Below are 17,434 nucleotides of genomic sequence, written 5' to 3'. Positions count from 1 at the left end.
CAAGAGGACCATACACAGAAGACCCGACCTGTCCTCTGCATAGGCTTGAAGCTCCCCCATCAGCAAGCAGTGCTCAGGCAGGAGTGTGAGTTGGCCCCGAGTACCTTTCTGGGACATCCCTGTCAGTTACCTGCAAGGCTATTTTATCAGTCAACCTTGAATTTACACCAATATGAGACAGAGAAAAAAAGTTTTGCAGCATCTTTTCAATAACATTAGCACAATAGAAGGTAGACCTATTAGTTTTCTATTGCTGCCAAAGCAAATGATCACAAACTGAGTGGTTTAAAACAACACAGAGTTATCATCTTATAGCTCTGTAGACTGGGCTTCCCTGGTGGCTCAGACAGTAAAAAATCTACCTGTAATGCGGGATATGTGGGTTTGATCCCTGGGTTGGGAAGATCCCCCGGAGGAAGGCATGGCAACTCACTTAGTATTCTCACCTGGAGAATCCCCATGAACAGAGGAGCCTGGTGGGCTACAGTCCATGGGGTCACAAAGAGTCAAACATAACTGAGTGACTAAGCACAGCACAACACAGCTCTGTAGACTGAAATTCCCACGTGAGTCTGACTGTGCTAAGATCAAGGTATTGTCAGGGCCAAGTTGTTTTTCTGGAGTTTCTATGACAGAATCCATTTTCTTCTCTTTTCCAGCTTTTAGAAAATGCCTACATTTTTTGGCTCATTGACTCCCTCTTTCTTCTTCAAAAACAGCAATATACCATCTCTCTGGTGCTTTTCCTGTCATTAGGTATCAGATTTTTTTATCATCATAGCTGGGACTCATCTGATTAGACAGGACCACCCTGATAATCCAGGATAGTCCCCCATCTCCAGGTTCTCATCCTTAGCCACATTCTGAAAGACCCTTCTGCCAGGTAAGGGAACACTTTCACAGGGTCTGAGGATTAGGATATGAGCATCTTTGGGAACCATTATCCCCCTACCACACTAGCTTACAGTCAAAGTGCATCATTCTCAGTGCTGACAAAGACAGGCGGGCAAATACTATCACCCAGGCTCATGTCCTCAGCTTTTCCAAACATTCTATATTTCCATCTCAATCATTTACCTCCCTGCATAAGATAGTGAAAAAAGCTGGCTTAAAACAACATTCAAAAAACTAAGATCATGGCATCCAGTCCCATCACTTCATGGCAAATAGATGGGGAAACAGTGAAAGCACTGACAGATTTTATTTTCTTGGGATCCAAAGGCACTGTAGACAGTTGACTTCAACCATGAAATTAAAAGACTCTTGCTTCTTGGAAAGAAAGCTATGGCAAACCTAGAGAGTATATTAAAAAGCAGAGACATCACTTTATCAACAAAGATCCATATAGTCAAAGCTATGATTTTTCCAGAGTTCATGTATGGAGTTGGATCATAAAGAAGCCTGAGCACCAAAGGATTGATGTTTTTGAACTGTGGTGCTGGAGAAGACTCTTGAGAGTCCCTTGGACTGCAAGGAGATCAAACCAGTCAATCCTAAAGGCAATCAATCCTGACTATTCATTGAAAGGACTGATGCTGAAGCTCTAATATTTTGACTACCTGATGCAAAGAGCTGACTCATTGGAAAAGACCCTGATGCTGGGAAAGACTGAAGGCAAAGGAGAAGAGGACAGTAGAGGATGGGATGGTTAGACATACTCACTGTTTCCATTGTTTCCCCATCTATTTGCCATGAGGTGATGGGACCAGATGCCATGATCTTAGTTTTTTGAATGTTGAGTTTTACGCAGCTTTTTCGCTGATGAAAATGTGATGATCAATTTTATCTTTCAGTGGGACACAGAGTAAAGAAACAAACAGGCTTCATCATGTGTGGATTCCCTACGACCCACACTGACAACCTGCCTCACTGTTGCTTCATCAGCACTTTGCTTTCAACTGAGTGATGCATCGTCTAATTTGAGCCTTTTCTCATGATTGATTTTTAGGAAGAATGCAATTTTTTTTTTCCTGGAAAATATAATAATAGCTCTCCCTCTTTTTAAAGCATGTTGGACAGAGGGATGCTGATGGAAAATGAACTGTGCTTTCTTATAAATCTCTCTTGGATCTTAGCTCTGTTTTTTTCCTCAAGATCACTAAATAACATATTCTGTTGAAGTCCATTTAGCATTCTGTGGGTAGTTGTATCTATTTCGGGAACCCATGGCACACTCTGAGCATTTGACAGGCTCACACCTGATTAATCCCTCTCCCTTTCCTGTCATCAATATTATTTAGGCGCACTGGTCAAACCATATTGACACTCTGCTGACATCTTCTCTGGTGCCCAATTACCTTTCTGTCAGGATACGATCCAAGAGATGACAGGAGAATTCTATGCTGTGCCAAGCAAGTTGGCACCAAAATGTCCCTGAGACAGAATATAATATATCATTTTTATGCTTCTTTTGAAAACTAAAAGAGACATCTCTCTGTCCTTGATGCCAAGGGGTCTTTTAACTCACAGGCTGTGCTGTACCTTGAGCTGTCCGGCACCTGCTGGATGAGCCTGGCTGATACTTTCTGTTTCACATCCCGAGCTGGATTCTTAATGAAACAGCAGAGCCCCTTCCCTTGGACTCTTAGCCCTGACCCACATATTGGAAAGCAGTTCCTCTTCTGAACGAGTTTAGCTGCTAGGTTTTTTGAGGAAAATCCTGTTCAGATGCATCTTTATGGTACAGAAAATCTGGCCAGTGAACTTCAGTAGAGTAAGTATAAGGAGTAAAATACCCAGGGCTGTAGAACCTTTCTGCAGTCCATTCTGGCAATGCTATGATACTGAAACGCATGCTGTGAGGCTAAAAAGGATTAAAATAAAGTTTCCTTTTTCTTTCTTCATTTAAAATTTTAAGATGGCCTTCATTCGATCAAAAGGGCATCTGCATTTATATATCTAAAAGGGAAATGTATCAGTAGCTACTCATTTTAATATTTTATATGCACATACACATTTGAGTATTAACTACTGTCTTGGCCTGTTTAGCAACCAGAAGAGCACTACTCATAAGTGACATCATGACAGAACTCTGAGTGTGTGATGGGAGTGTGCTTATGGGATGTAGTCAACACAATGACAAATGTTTGGGGAGGATTTGCGGGTGAAATACAGATGTGCACTCTCCCTTAGGAGTGTCCCCTCATTTAAACATCAAATCTGTCATACAATGTAGGTATTATCACCATTTCAATTCTTTTCTAAGGAAACAATCACAGAGAGCTTTTGCAACTTGTTCAGAGTCACTAAGCTAGCCACAGAGAGAAGACTCAAAACAAGATTACATTTAGAAAATAATTTGAATTTATTTATGATAAAATTGTACTTTTCTCGTGGCTCAGATGCTAAAGAATCTGCCTGCAATGCAGGAGATTGAAGTTTAATCCCTGAGTGGGGAAGATTCCCTGGAGATGGGAATGGCTACCCAAATAGTATTCTTGCCTGGAGAATTCCATGTACAGAAAAGCCTGGTGGGCTCTAGTCCATGGGATCATAAAGAGTCAGACATGATAATACCTATATTGTATGCTAGATTTGATGTTTAAATGAGAGGATACTCCTAAGTGAGAGTGCATATCTATTATTTCACCGGTAGGTTAGGTTAGGTTTAGTTGCTCAGTCGTGTCTGACTCTTGCAATCCCATGGACTGTAGCCTGTGAGGCTCCTCTGTCCATGGGATTCTCCAGGCAAGACTACTGGAATGCGCTGACATTTCCTTTTCCATTTCACTGGTAAATACTCCTCAAACATTTATTTTGTCATTGCTTTCACTACTTTCATGATAAAATTACTCTTAAAGTAAAATCAAAATGAGATTTTCTAAAAACCAAATAAAGAACAGCACAGAGGTGAGTAAAAGTAGATGAAATTGAAATCATACACTCAAGTTCATGGCAGCATTACTGAGAATTGCTAAGAAGCAGCAGCAAACCATGTGTCTACTGATGAAAGAGGAAATGTGGTATACACATACAAAGAAATAGTATTCAGACTTAGAGAGAAAGGAGATTCTGATACTTGCAACAAAACAGTAGTTATGTATGGATGTGAGAGTTGGACCATAAAGAAAGCTGAGGGCCAAAGAATTGATGCTTTTGAACTGTGGTCTTGGAGAAGACTCTTGAGAGTCCCTTGGACTGCAAGGAGATCCAACCAGTCCATCCTAAAGGAGATCAGTCCTGAATATTCATTGGAAGGACTGGTGCTGAAGCTGAAGCTCCAGTACTTGGGCTACCTGATGCAAAGAGCCAATTCACTGGAAAAGACCCTGTTGCTGGGAAAGACTGAAGGCAGGAGGAGAAGGGGACGACAGAGGATGAGATGGTTGGATGGCATCACTGACTCAATGGGCATGAGTTTGAGCAAGCTATGGGAGATGGTGAAGGGTAGGGAAGGCTGGCGTGCTACAAGTCCATGAGGTCACAAAGAGCTGGACTCCACTGAGTGACTGAACAACAACACCACAAAAGAACCTTGAGGACTTTATGCTAAGTGAAATAAGACTGTATGGTTCCATTTACATGAGGTGCCAGAATAGTAGAATTCACAGAGACAGAAAGAAGAATGGTGGTTACTAGCAGCTGGGGGCAGGGAGAAATGGGGAGTTATTTTATAATGAAGAGAGAGTTTCGATTTTCCAAGATGGAAAGACCTCTGGAGATGGATTGTGGCACTGGTTGCACGAAGTGAATGTACTTAATACCACTGAACTATACTTAGAAATTTGGTAAGATAGTAAATTTTTTATGTATATATTTTATCACAGTTTTAAAAATTGGAAGAAATGAAATCATATGGTATATAGTTCAAATGTTAAAATTTCTACAGACTTTATATCTTGCTGGTTAACATCTAAGCATGAGTCTGGAGTTTGCCTGCCCTGGGTCTGAATCTCTGCTATCCCTCTTGTTAACTGTGTGACCTTGTGGAAGTAATTTAAGCTCTCTGGGGTTTAATCGCCTCATTTGCAAAATGAGGAAAAACAGCACCTTCCTCATTGGGTCAATGTGATGTTTAAATGGCATGATACATTAAACACTTTGGAACAGTGTCTGGTGCATAATTAGCACTCAATAAATGTTCATTATTGGTTTTGTTGAACAACATGAGAGATGAGAATGCACATACAAATATTTCACTTTGAATAAAACTGAACATGTCTCACAGAAAAATGTTACTGAGAAAATTAGATGAAATGATCAACGATGAAAAAATGTAGACTGATTTCTTTTCAAAGCATTCCAAATATTTTGCTGTTAGTGATTGGATAATAAGTTGAGCCGATCGTACGTGAAGGTTCTGGCTTTGAAAAAATGAAGAGATTCTGCTGCCTAATAAACATTGTCATGGGTTATTTCTGGCCTAGGAAAAAGCTCTATAGACACGTCAGTTCCTTTCAGGGCTCATGGAATAGGGCACGGCCAGTTAGTATGTGACTGGCCTTTCTACCATGGAATTCTCCAGGCAAGAATACTAGAGTGGGTAGCTATTTCCTTCTCCAGGGCAATCATCCTGACCCAGGATGATTGCATCCAGGTCTCCTGCATCACAGGCAGATTCTTTACCACCTGAGCCACCAGGCAAGCCTATTGAGGTGAGAACTGATTACTAATCGTACCACAAGGACTGTGCTCCCATGTCTGTGCTCATCTTGGCCAGGAAACCCTTATCCAGAAATTCTACAAGTACAGTGTGAGACGGGCATTGGAGCAGCGAACGGGCTGCCTTCCCCGCAGCTCCATTTTGGAATCACTAGTGTCCGATACGATGATTTAGCTCATTGAGTCAGGCTGTCCGAGGCCAGGAATTACCCAGCGGTGGGCACTTAGCTGAGACCAGGCTCGCTTAATTAGGATTCTGGCACTGTAGGTGGGAATATTTACTATTGCTGTGAATAGTAAATCATAAATGTTAAATTACATCCAATCTCAGAAATAACTGTGCAAAACTTCTCAAGGCATAGATAATCAGGCAATTATTGAGCTGGTTATAGTTCTTGCAGCCCATTGCCGCTTTGCTGTGAGACGGAAATATGCTTGGAGCTACAATCTAATTTATCTCAGCTCCATTTCTGTGTGTTTTACTCTAGTAAATAAAAATAAATGCTTAATCTAAGCTTCAGAGTCCTTTAAAAAAGACTCTAATAATATGTGGTCTATTGTTTAAGCTTTAAATTTAAAACCTACATATAACTAGTGAAAACATTAAATTCATATATCATTAAAAAAGATAAAAACAACATAAGCAGTCTTCCTAGATCATGATATTGTAGAGAAACACTGGAGTGGAAGTTTGGAAATCTGAATCTTAGTGTTCTCTCCATTTCTTATTTCCAATGTAATTGGAAGTAAAATTTTCCTGGGCCCCAATTTATGCATCTGTGCTTTAAGAAATTTTTACTGATTCCATCAGTCCTACTCCTGGACATACACCCATATCAAACTCAAATTAAAAAAAGATACAGGCAGCCCAATGTCCATAGCAGCACTGTTTACAATAGCCAAGACGTGGCAGCAATCTAAATGCCCATAGATAGATGAATGGATAAAGAAGATATAGTACAAACATGCAATGGAATATTACTTAGCCATAAAAAAGAATGAAATAATGCCATTTGCAGCAGTATGGATAGGCCTGGAGATGATCATACTAAGTGAAGTAAGTCAGAAAGAGAAAGACAAATACCATATAACATTTATATGTGGAACCTAAATGTGAGACAAATCAACCTATCTATGAAACCAAAACAGACTACAGACCTGGAGAACAGACTTATGGCTGCTAAGGGAAGGAGAGATAAAGGTATGTGTGTGTGTGTGTGTATATATACACACACATGTATATGTAGATATGTATAACTGAGTCACTCTGTGTAACTGAATCACTTTGCTGTCCAGAAGAAATGAACATGACATTATAAATCAACTATATTTCGATACAATTTTAAAAAAGAAAGATTTTAATGATTTCAGCTAGAGTTCCACTCATCATTTAGGTAATAAAAATAGCATACCCTACTGCAGTTTTAAATGTTCATTCACAACAGCACTTTGCCAGGACTTGACATGAATTGGGAAGTACTATCTACATTTTGCAGATATGAAAACCTAGAGAAGTGAAACGCCCTGACTTAGATCTCACGCGGAGGAAAGGGCAAAGGAAAACTTTGTACCCACTTTGGTCTCAGTCCAGTTTAATCAAACGACTTGTCTGACTGAGGTAATATTACTGGTAGAAGCAACTTTCTTAGCTGGATATGGACCCTGAAAACATGAGATTCAGTAGAACCTCTGCTTTTATTATTTTTTGTTGTTGTTCAGTGGCCAAGTCATGTCTGACTCTTCGTGACCCTATGGACTGCAGCATGCCAGGCTTCCCTGTCCTTCACTATCTCCCAGAGCTTGCTCAAACTCATTCTATTGAGTCGGTGATGCCATCCAACCATCTCATCCTCTGTCGTCCCCTTCTCCTGCCTTCAATCTTCCCAAGCATCAGGTCTTTTCCAATGAGTTGGCTCTTCTCATCAGGTGGCCAAAGTATTGGAGCTTCAATTTTTACATCACTACAGATGTTTCACATGTGTGAATTTCACATGGGTGTGTGCACCAGACTGCTTTTCCTGAGTTTTTGGCTGTCCTCTGTGGTAGGATGAAAAGAGCTGGACACCAGTGACCATGGAGCTCACACTCTGTATACCTGGACAGAGAGCCAGCTGGAAATGCTCCCTGGTTCTCCCCATCATGGCGGGGGGAGGCTGCAGGAGTCTACTTCCTACCTGGGTTCTGGCTTCCTCCCTCTCCCAGCATGACCCCCAGACAATGCAGTAAACCCCTGGCTGTGTGCTCAGCCTTCCTGGTACCCTAAGAATCTGATGGCTCCACTGACAAGTTGTTCTCATTCTTGTCCTGTGAGGTGGGAGAAGCCAGGAGTTCTGTGAAACCCTGTGCTCAGCACAAGAGCCTTGTCCAGCATCTCTCTGAGAGCTGATGGGGTTGACGGACCTAGGCTTTCTCTTGTCTTCATGCTCTCTAGTTTGTAAGTTCCTCTGGCAAAGCCTGTTCTGTGTCACTGCCTCATGGTATTGTGGAATTTGTCTCGTGCCCTGTGGCATGGCAAGTCGAGAAAGCACAGGGACCCCTTTCCCTGGTGCCGTTTCATTTCCTAAGATTCATTTGGAACTGGTAAGAATTGCAATGAGAATTACATAATTAAGAACTGCAATCAGCTATGTATCCACACTGTACAATTCACAGAATATTAGAATATTTTCCTATTCCACATTCTATTTAACTCTCACAATAGTCTACCAGTCAAGATTCAGTTTTATTATACAGACCACAAACCTAAATGTAAGACTGGCTAAAAGCCTCTCCTCAAAGTGGCAGATATGATTCTGCTTCCAGGAACTTTGGTACACATCTCTAGAAACAAATCTATTCATTCTGATCTACTGAAAGCATCCACAGCATTTCCAGGTGCTGGTGAATTCAAAGCCCAAGAAGACATCACCAAAAGCTTGCTTTCTTGTGCCGAATAGGAAAGATCATTTCAGTAGCTATTTATTGTAAACATATTGCTTTTACTTTTTAGTTTGCTCAAGATACAGTGCGCCTACTATGAGACATTAGAGCATCTTAATAGGAGCAAAAGGGTGAGGATATCTTAGGTGCTACTCAGCCCAAAGGAAACAATACATCAGCTGTATCCAAGTCCCTGAGTAACTGAAAAATTACAATCTAATCAAGAGCTTGCAGAGGCACATTTCTGAGTGAGGCTGAACAGGTCTGTCTACAGTGTCTTCTCATGGATGATTTGAACTCAGGTATGAGGCTATGGTTTTTCCTGTGGCCATGTATGGATGTGAGAGTTGGACTTCGAAGAAGGCTGAACGCCGAAGAATTGATGCTTTTGAACTGTGGTGTTGGAGAAGACTCTTGAGAGTCCCTTGGACTGCAAGGAGATCCAACCAGTCCATTCTGAAGGAGATCAGCCCTGGGATTTCTTTGGAAGGAATGATGCTAAAGCTGAAACTCCAGTACTTTGGCCACCTCATGCTAAGAGCTGACTCATCGGTAAAGACTCTGATGCTGGGAGGGATTGAGGGCAGGAGGAGAAGGGGACACCAGAGGATGAGATGGCTGGATGGCATCACTGACTTGATGGACTTGAGTCTGGGTGAACTCCGGGAGTTTGTGATGGACAGGGAGGCCTGACATGCTGCGATTTATGGGGTCGCAAAGAGTCAGACATGACTGAGCGACTGAACTGAACTGAACTAATGTTCTTGGAAGTGCATTGCTCTGAAGCCTGAATATCTTAGCAGTGATCCCAGGAATGGTGCCTCTCTGGGTTTAGACACAGTGTTATGTTGGAGCTTCAAACTTAATATTTTCAAAGCTGAACCTATCATCTACCCGCTGAACTGTTGTCCCCTTACCTGGTAAGGAATTTAACCATTTCCAGGTGCCCAGTGGGGAGCCTACCAGACCCCTCTCTTTCTTCTCGCATAGTCATAACTATTAAGTCCTGGAGGTGCCACTTCCCAAATATCTCACATATGTTCCACCATTTCCACTGTCTGGACCTCAATGCCTTTGAGGAATGCACGTGACTTCCTTTTGCTGGCTCTTTCCCCCCCCTCCCACCCTTTCCATCAAGGTTACCTCCACAGGGCTCACTGCCAGTAAATCCATCTCCTACCACCCACTGAAAAGAATGGCATCTCTGGTGTTTGCTGCCCAGCTGCTCAGCCTCACTGAACCTTCTTTCTTCTCCACGTTACACCCCAGATCTTCGGCCCTAATGGCTCCCCAAACTGGCTGTCCTCACTCCTGCCTCTCCTCCAAGTCAATCTTGCAAGGGAGTGCATGCCCTGCAAACTCTTACCTCTCTTCCAAGCATCCCTGACTCATAAGGACTGCCCTAGCTCCTCTCCACTCTCCCTCAGTTGGACTTCAGTTTCCTTGCACTGGTTTTTTGGACCCTGCAATGTCTTCGTCAGAGCACTGGTTGTATTATGTTGTCTGTGTGTGTGTGTGTGTGTGTGTGTGTGTGTGTGTGTTTTCCCAACTAGTTTCTGAGTCCTTGAGGACAAAGAGCATGCTCTATTTGTCATTGTATCCCGAGCCCTTGGGATGACGTCTGACAAAAACAAATTTCACTTGGATTCAAGCACTAGATCTCCCTTTTCCTTGTGAATATCTGAACTCCCCTCCATGGCAGGACAAAAGCATTGACCAGTGTAGGTTGCTTGAACAATGAACCATCTGGGATCAGCGCTCTCCCTGGTCTCCTGGTCTCTCCCTGGTCTGGGAGGCTGCACCAAAGTCTGCTTCCCAAAGGCTCCGTGAGTCAAAGCTGAGCAAACAAATGAATCTGAGCGAACCCTCAGAACCTACTTACAGACCAAGGACTAGTAAGAAGTGGCAAGAACATAGGCCAGAGCAGGGGTTCTTGTTACTGCCAGTCTCTGTTGTATTCCCAGAACCTAGAAGACTCCCCAGCACACAAGAGCTCCATTGATATCACCATGAGTGAAGGACTGACTGCATCGAGGACAGGCTGCCTGACCGAAAGTTACCTTCGAAGCCTGGGTCTTTCTGATTTCATTCTCCTGACTTCTAGTCTTTCTATAGTGTATCAGTGTGTGTATATGTGTGCATGCGCTTGTAGACACATCTCTCAAACAAAATTAAAGAGTGACTATATGGTGGCTCAGAGGTTAAAGCGTCTGCCTCTAATGCGGGAGACCTGGGTTCGATCCCTGGGTCGGGAAGACCCCCTGGAGAAGGAAATGGTAACCCACTCCAGTATTCTTGCCTGGAGAATCCCATGGACGGAGAAGCCTGGTGGGCTACAGTTCACGGGGTCGCAAAGAGTCGGACACGACTGAGTGACTTCACGTTCCTTCCATAAACCACAGTTAAAGAGTAATGATAACTATTTATACACCTGCACAGAAATTCTAAGCCACTGAATATAGCCTCTGTAATATCATTTACTAAAAAAAAAAAAAAAAGGCTTTGGAAAATAGGTAGGCATCCAATCTGACAAGCATACAACTTTACATGCAGAACTAGTTTTCAGTTAACTGGTAGGATGAACTTATCTTGTAAACTGTCCTCTATGTAGTTAGCATCGACTAAAACCGGGGCGACTGTAGGCAACTGTGATCAGGCACATGAAGAAATTCGGGGCTGTGCTCTCTGCTGCCACCCAGAGGCTGGGATGGAGCACAGCCGCCTCTTCCATGTCAGAAACAAGCAGCTGTTGCAAGATATGCGCTTTATGGGAAGAACCGGACTCAGGCTTACATTTTCCACTCAAAACTTCTGGGGCCTTTCCCCCCACAGAATGACAGCTGATTTATCTTTATCTATTACGGACGCAGACACAGCCATTCGCCGTGAAGCAGGACAAAAGCCAGTAGAGGGATGAAAGAAACCCCAAATAGATCTTCTTTGAACTGATTTGTATCAGAGTTATAAACAGTTCAAGGCATGAAACAAAAGCAGACGGGTAGGCACTGTTGCTGAAGACGAGAGCAAAGCACAATCGTCCCTTTCTTTTCCCACCTCTGTCTTTTTTTTTCTCATCCAGCTCCTCAAAGCAGACACCGTAGGAGGTGGGAGCACTCACCGTAGAGGCTGTTGTGCTCTCACACGCCTGCACACGGCTCCCTGCCCGCGGCCACCCCTTGTATTGTCACAAAGCACATTTTATAATGCAAATCACTGTCTACTACATGCCTCATTATTTTCCTCTCTGAATAAAATATGAATACATCAATTATGTGTTCTTCTATTTCTAAATGCATACCCTTGTAGCACTGACCTCTTTCGGCTTTTATAGTTTTCAGAACGTTCCTGACATTTGTCAGCTGGGTTAGTCCCGAACCTTTCTAACCCAGTCTCTTATTATTTCAGCACTTTTCACACTTTCTCTCCCATCTAATTAGTCTGGCCTCCAGGCAGGCTGGGAGGGAGCTCGCACGCCGGGCCCCCGCACTCACCACTGCTTGTAATCCGCGTCACAGTTGCAGTAGTATTTGGGGTCTGTGCAGTTGCGCTCGATGCCGCAGGCACATTTCTGGATTCCAGGCCCAGAGCCTCCCCAGTAGTAGTGCTTCTCGTTGGCTTTGCCAACCCACCAGGTGTAAGGGCTTCCATCTGCAAGAAAGGGGAAAAGCACACTGAGATGGGACCTGCACCCAGCCACTACCATGCCACAGTCACATCCCCCCAAGCCAGGAGCCGCGGTTCTCTGATACCCTGAACACCACTCAGCCCTCTTAGAAGTCAGGGCCTTTCAATAATAGGGAAATGCAATAAGAAACTTCAGAGGGAATGGTAAGCTCAAGCTTTCCCACCAGGGTAAATACCTCTCCCTCTGAAAGATTTTACATTCAAGCTCCAGGAGTTAAGAAGCCTGTTCTGTCAAGTGGCTGCCCAGATGCGGCATACCCACAAAGTAGGAGGGTGTGTGCCATGCATCGGCTCTCAAATGTACAACTAGGTTCATGGCTACTTGTGCTTTTCCATGAAAGCACAGTCATGGAGATGACAGACTATCAGAGCTAAATGTGGACTTTTATCATGCCTTAGTATGATCTTATTTTACAAGTAAGCAACCTAGGTACAGGAAGGTTAAGTGATTCTTTCAATTACACAGCAGAGCAGCTCCCAGACTGGAAGTTTGACACTTTTTCTCATAAGACATTGAACAATGCTCATTATACCATCCTATTTTGCTTTATTATTTGGCCTAATACTCACCCATTCATTTACTCGTCAGACATCCTATTGCGTTTCCTTTATGTGTCAAACGTTATAAGAAACTCAGCAGGAACATGGAGGAAAAGATACAGATTGAGTGTGAAATTTAACTATGGAGAGTAGGTGAGGAAAGGAAGTTTCCTAGAAGAGGGAACTAGAGCTATGTCTTGGTAGTTAGGTTACCCAGGTGAATAAGGATGTAAATGAGACAAGGAGCGCTAGGCAAAGGAGAAAGAGTGTAAAGTTCTATACAGAGCATGCATGTTCACTGATGGTAGAACAAGGATGAGAGAGAAATCTGAGAGGGAAGCAGGTGTAGGTCACGTCAGACAGTGGGTGAGGGCCGTAGCACAACAAACTTTGTCCAAATAAAGTTATTTTGTGTTGGTTTATTCTTGCTTTTCAGTGTTGATTTCCTCCATTTTAAGAAAGCTGAACTTCATTCTGAAACTAATGGGAAACCATTGACATATTTTAAGCAGGGCATTTTCATGGTCATGTTTGTGTTTGTAAAGATCTGCAGTGAGATGAAAGGCAGATTTCGGGGGATGGAGTCATGGAGGCCAGATGTGATGCTTCTGTGTTAATACCAAAGAGAAATAATAAGATCGCAGTGAAAATGGAGAGGCAGAGAACATGCAAAGTGATGAAGGAGGTACAACTGGCTTGGGACTATTGGGATTTGGGTGGGGAGACAGTGTGTGGATTAATCCCAGATTTCCGGCTCAGGTGACTAAGAGGATGGTGATGTGCTTCACCATCCAGTAGATCACAGGGAAGAAGATGAGAAATCTAGAGAATGAAGAAGAAAGGATGATGACCCTTGTACACGAAGTGGGCAACTGGCTCTCAGAGACGGGGTCTCAGGAGCATTCTCTGGGCTGAAAATCCCCTTTTAGGAGCCATCAGCCTAAATCACTGGCAGCAGGAGAGAAGTCACTGGAATCTTTTGGATTCTAGCAGCATTTAGAGAGCAGAAAAAAGGAAGAGCAAGAAAGAAGATAGTCTGAGAGGGTGGAGGAGAAACAAGTAAAGAATTTCCATAAGAGCGGTGTGGTCGGCATCGTCAGATTTGATAGCAGAGTTCATTAAGATGAAGGTTTTAACTTTCCCTTTTCATTTGACAGCTATACGGTGTTTGTTGAGAGGAGTTTCAGGGGAATAATGGGAAGAAGTGGCTAGGCAGCAGCAGGCAGAGGAGGGAAGGACAGAGAAAGCTGCCCTTGCAGGAGGCTGGGAACTGAACAGAATCTGGTGGAAGCCGTGTGGCCAGTGAACCTGCACTCCACAGTTAAAATCCCCACGTGTGCGGCTACAATCCCATTCTAATCACTCACCACCCTCTCAGCGTGTCGGGTGCACACTTGTCTCAAGCACACATCTGTGCATGTGCTTGTGCTTAGAAATAAAACATTTTTCACTCTGTAAGCTGTCATCTAAACCAGAGGTGCCCCAAATTTCTGGTGCCAGGGACTGGTTTCATGGAAAACGACCTTCCATGGATTGGGGTTGGAGGCGGATGCTTTGGGGATGATAAAAGTGCATTACATTTATTGCACACTTTATTTCTGATATGACTACATGTGTGTTAGTTGCTGAGTCGAGTCTGACTCTTTGCGACTCCATGGACTGTAGCCTGCCAGGCTCTTCTGTCCATGGATTGCCAGGCAAGGACACTAGAGTGGGTTGCCATTTCCCTCTCCAGGGGATCTTCCAGATCCAGGGATCAAACCCAGGTCTCTTGCATTGTAGGTGGATGCTTTACTGTCTGAGCTACTAGTGAAGCCCATAGTACATAATGACAGAAATCAGACATGGGATCACAGAGGCTGGGACCCCTGAACAGTCAACAGCACCTAAGCAAGTAACACAATAAAGGAAGAAAGAGCCATACTGGAACTGTGTAAAAACTGCTGCTCCGTCTTCTCAGAGATGCCAGTAGGTCTTCATGTTTGCTTATTTTTTTAGAGGTAGGTGATTTAAAGTTATAAAACTGTACTGAGAGTTCAGGCTTGTTGTAATGAATGGAGTAAAAACTATGAACTTGGAAAGGAACTATTCAGGTATTCTCTAACTCCATACAAATTTCCAGATTTTCCAGTTGCATTGACTTAATTTGAAAAAGTTAACTATTTATCCCTTCGCCAGATCATTTTTGGCCCCTGATTTTTAAGAACTACATTAGACTTGAACTGGCCAATAGTGGAGAGGGTGATTTCAGCACCATGCTCTGAAGGGAGAAGAAGCTAGCTCTTCCATTCTGAAACCCTGCCTCCCAACCTGCTGGGGCCTGTCCCAGTGTACAGGGGGCTGAGTTTTCTTTTTACAGCCAAGCTTTCTTGTTCCAGAAAAACATCTATTTCTGCTTTATTGACTGTGCCAAAGCCTTTGACTGTGTGGATCACAATAAAATGTGGATAATTCTGAAAGAGATGGGAATACCAGACCACCTGACCTGCCTCTTGAGAAACCTGTATGCAGGTCAGGAAGCGACAGTTAGAACTGGACATGGAACAACAGACTGGTTCCAAATAGGAAAAGGAGTATGTCAAGACTGTATATGGTCACCCTGCTTATTTAATTTATATGCAGAGTACATCATGAGAAACCCTGGGCTGGAAGAAGCACAAGCTGGAATCAAGACTGCCGGGAGAAATAACAATAACCTCAGATATGCAGATGACACCACCCTTATGGCAGAAAGTGAAGAACTAAACAGCCTCTTGATGAAAGTGAAAGAGGAGAGTGAAAATGTTGGCTTAAAGCTCAACATTCAGAAAACTAAGATCACGGCATCTGGTCCCATCACTTCATGGCAAATAGATGGGGAACAGTGGAAACAGCAGCTGACTTTATTTTTCTGGGTTCCAAAATCACTGCAGATGGTGACTGCAGCCATGCAATTAAAAGACGCTTACTCCCTGGAAGGAAAGTTATGACCAACCTAGATAGCATATTAAAAAGCAGAGACATTACTTTGCCAACAAAGGTCCATCTAGTCAAGGCTATGGTTTTTCCAGTGGTCATGTATGGATGTAAGAGTTGGACTATAAAGAAAGCTGAGTGCCGAAGAATTGATGCTTTTGAACTGTGGTGTTGGAGAAGACTCTTGAGAGTCCCTTGGACTGCAAGGAGACTTGCAACCAACCAGTTCATCCTAAAGGAGATAAGTCATGGGTGTTCATTGGAAGGACTGATGTTGAAGCTGAAACTCCAATACTTTGGCCACCTGATGTGAAGAGCTGATTCATTTGAAAAGACCCTGATGCTGGGAAAGATTGAAGGTAGGAGGAGAAGGGGATGACAGAGGATGAGATGGTTGGATGGCATCACCAACTTAATGGACATGGGTTTGGGTGATCTCTGGGAGTTGGTGATGGACAGGGAGGCCTGGCGTGCTATGGTTCATGGGGGTCTCAGAGTCAGACATGACTGAGCGACTGAACTGAACTGAACTGACTGTCTTGCTTCTCCCTTCTCTTTCCATCAGAGCAAAGGAACATATCCAATTTCTGATGCTTTTTAATATTGGAACCTTGGCCGATAATAAACTACTCTTGTTTTCTTTTGATGCAGTCAAGAGTTAAAAAAATAATGCTTAAAAATTGCATTTATGGAAACAATAAAACCTGAGCCGGGTCACTGGGTTAGTAAGCTGCATTAGGTCTCTGCTGATTCCATCCCTGGCCGTGTTATAGGAAGAGGACAAAGGTGGATGGTGCCATGCTGACACTGCGAAGGCCCCTGGGGCCTTGCAGGCCATAACCTGTCACTGAAAGTGCAGAACATGACCTAGACTGATTATCCCCTCTCGTCATCACACTGCACCTTTTCAAGCTTACCTAATGCTAAATTCTTTCTCTTAGAAGAAATTTCATTTACTCTCATTGCTTTGGGAAATTAGGGGATACTAACCCACATGGTGAGGGAGAAGAAACCATCAGAACACCTGAAAAACTGAAGTCAATGGGTTACCTGGCAGGAAACACCCTTGTCCTGCCTGTACATGAAATAGGCAAGGCAAGAGTGTGTATCTCAGAATGTCAGTTCAATTTCCGATCGTTCCTTCCAGGCACCAGTAGAAGCAACCTACCACAGTCATATTCTTGTCACAGAGAGTGATGATAAATTGCACAAACCAGAGAAGCTGTGTGGCTCGGGATTCTTTATGAAATCAGGACAACGTCAGTCGAGGGAGCAACCATTATCATCAGCTGCTCCTTTAGCATGGAACTCTGAGAAATGCTCTCTAGGGGAAGCAGAGAAAGATCTAGCTGGTTCCCACCAAACCGACAGGGAGTATCAGGAAGCCCAGGAGAGGGGGTCACACTGTCAAGGTGTCTGGGCCTCCGGTGTTCTAGCAGGAACTCCATGCTCTGCATGGGACCCCGGCTCTGAACCAGCTTCACATGGCAGGCTCAGGTCCTGCAGGGAGGGACTCTTGAAAGACATCAAGATGCAATCCAAGAAGATGATCAGCAGTGATCATGTTTCTCGTGTTCTGTGCGAGGAGACACATTAGTGACCAGGAGAGAGGAGTTCAATTTCCCATCTCTTTCCCCCGATCCCCTACCTTTTACTCAAGGCACTATTGTCGTACATTAAAATGTTCCCAGTTAGGGTGGTGCAAAATCAATGTTATTTTGTTCTCCTTCCTAGG

The 17,434-nt window shown here is 43.5% G+C and overlaps 1 protein-coding gene across 1 annotated transcript in view; it reads right to left on the bottom strand.

Annotated features, from left to right (window-relative positions):
- CNTNAP2 (contactin associated protein 2) overlaps window positions 1-17,434 on the bottom strand; it is a 2,325,186-nt gene that overhangs the window by 482,955 nt on the left and 1,824,797 nt on the right. The window contains exon 15 of the mRNA XM_061415014.1: window positions 12,012-12,168. Within this exon, the coding sequence (XP_061270998.1) occupies window positions 12,012-12,168 (157 nt within the window). The remainder of the gene's footprint in view (window positions 1-12,011; window positions 12,169-17,434) is intronic.

The sequence above is a fragment of the Bos javanicus genome, chromosome 4 (assembly GCF_032452875.1).
Source record: "Bos javanicus breed banteng chromosome 4, ARS-OSU_banteng_1.0, whole genome shotgun sequence".
NCBI classification, from domain to species: Eukaryota; Metazoa; Chordata; class Mammalia; order Artiodactyla; family Bovidae; genus Bos; species Bos javanicus.
This window is presented reverse-complemented; position numbering and strand designations above follow the sequence as displayed.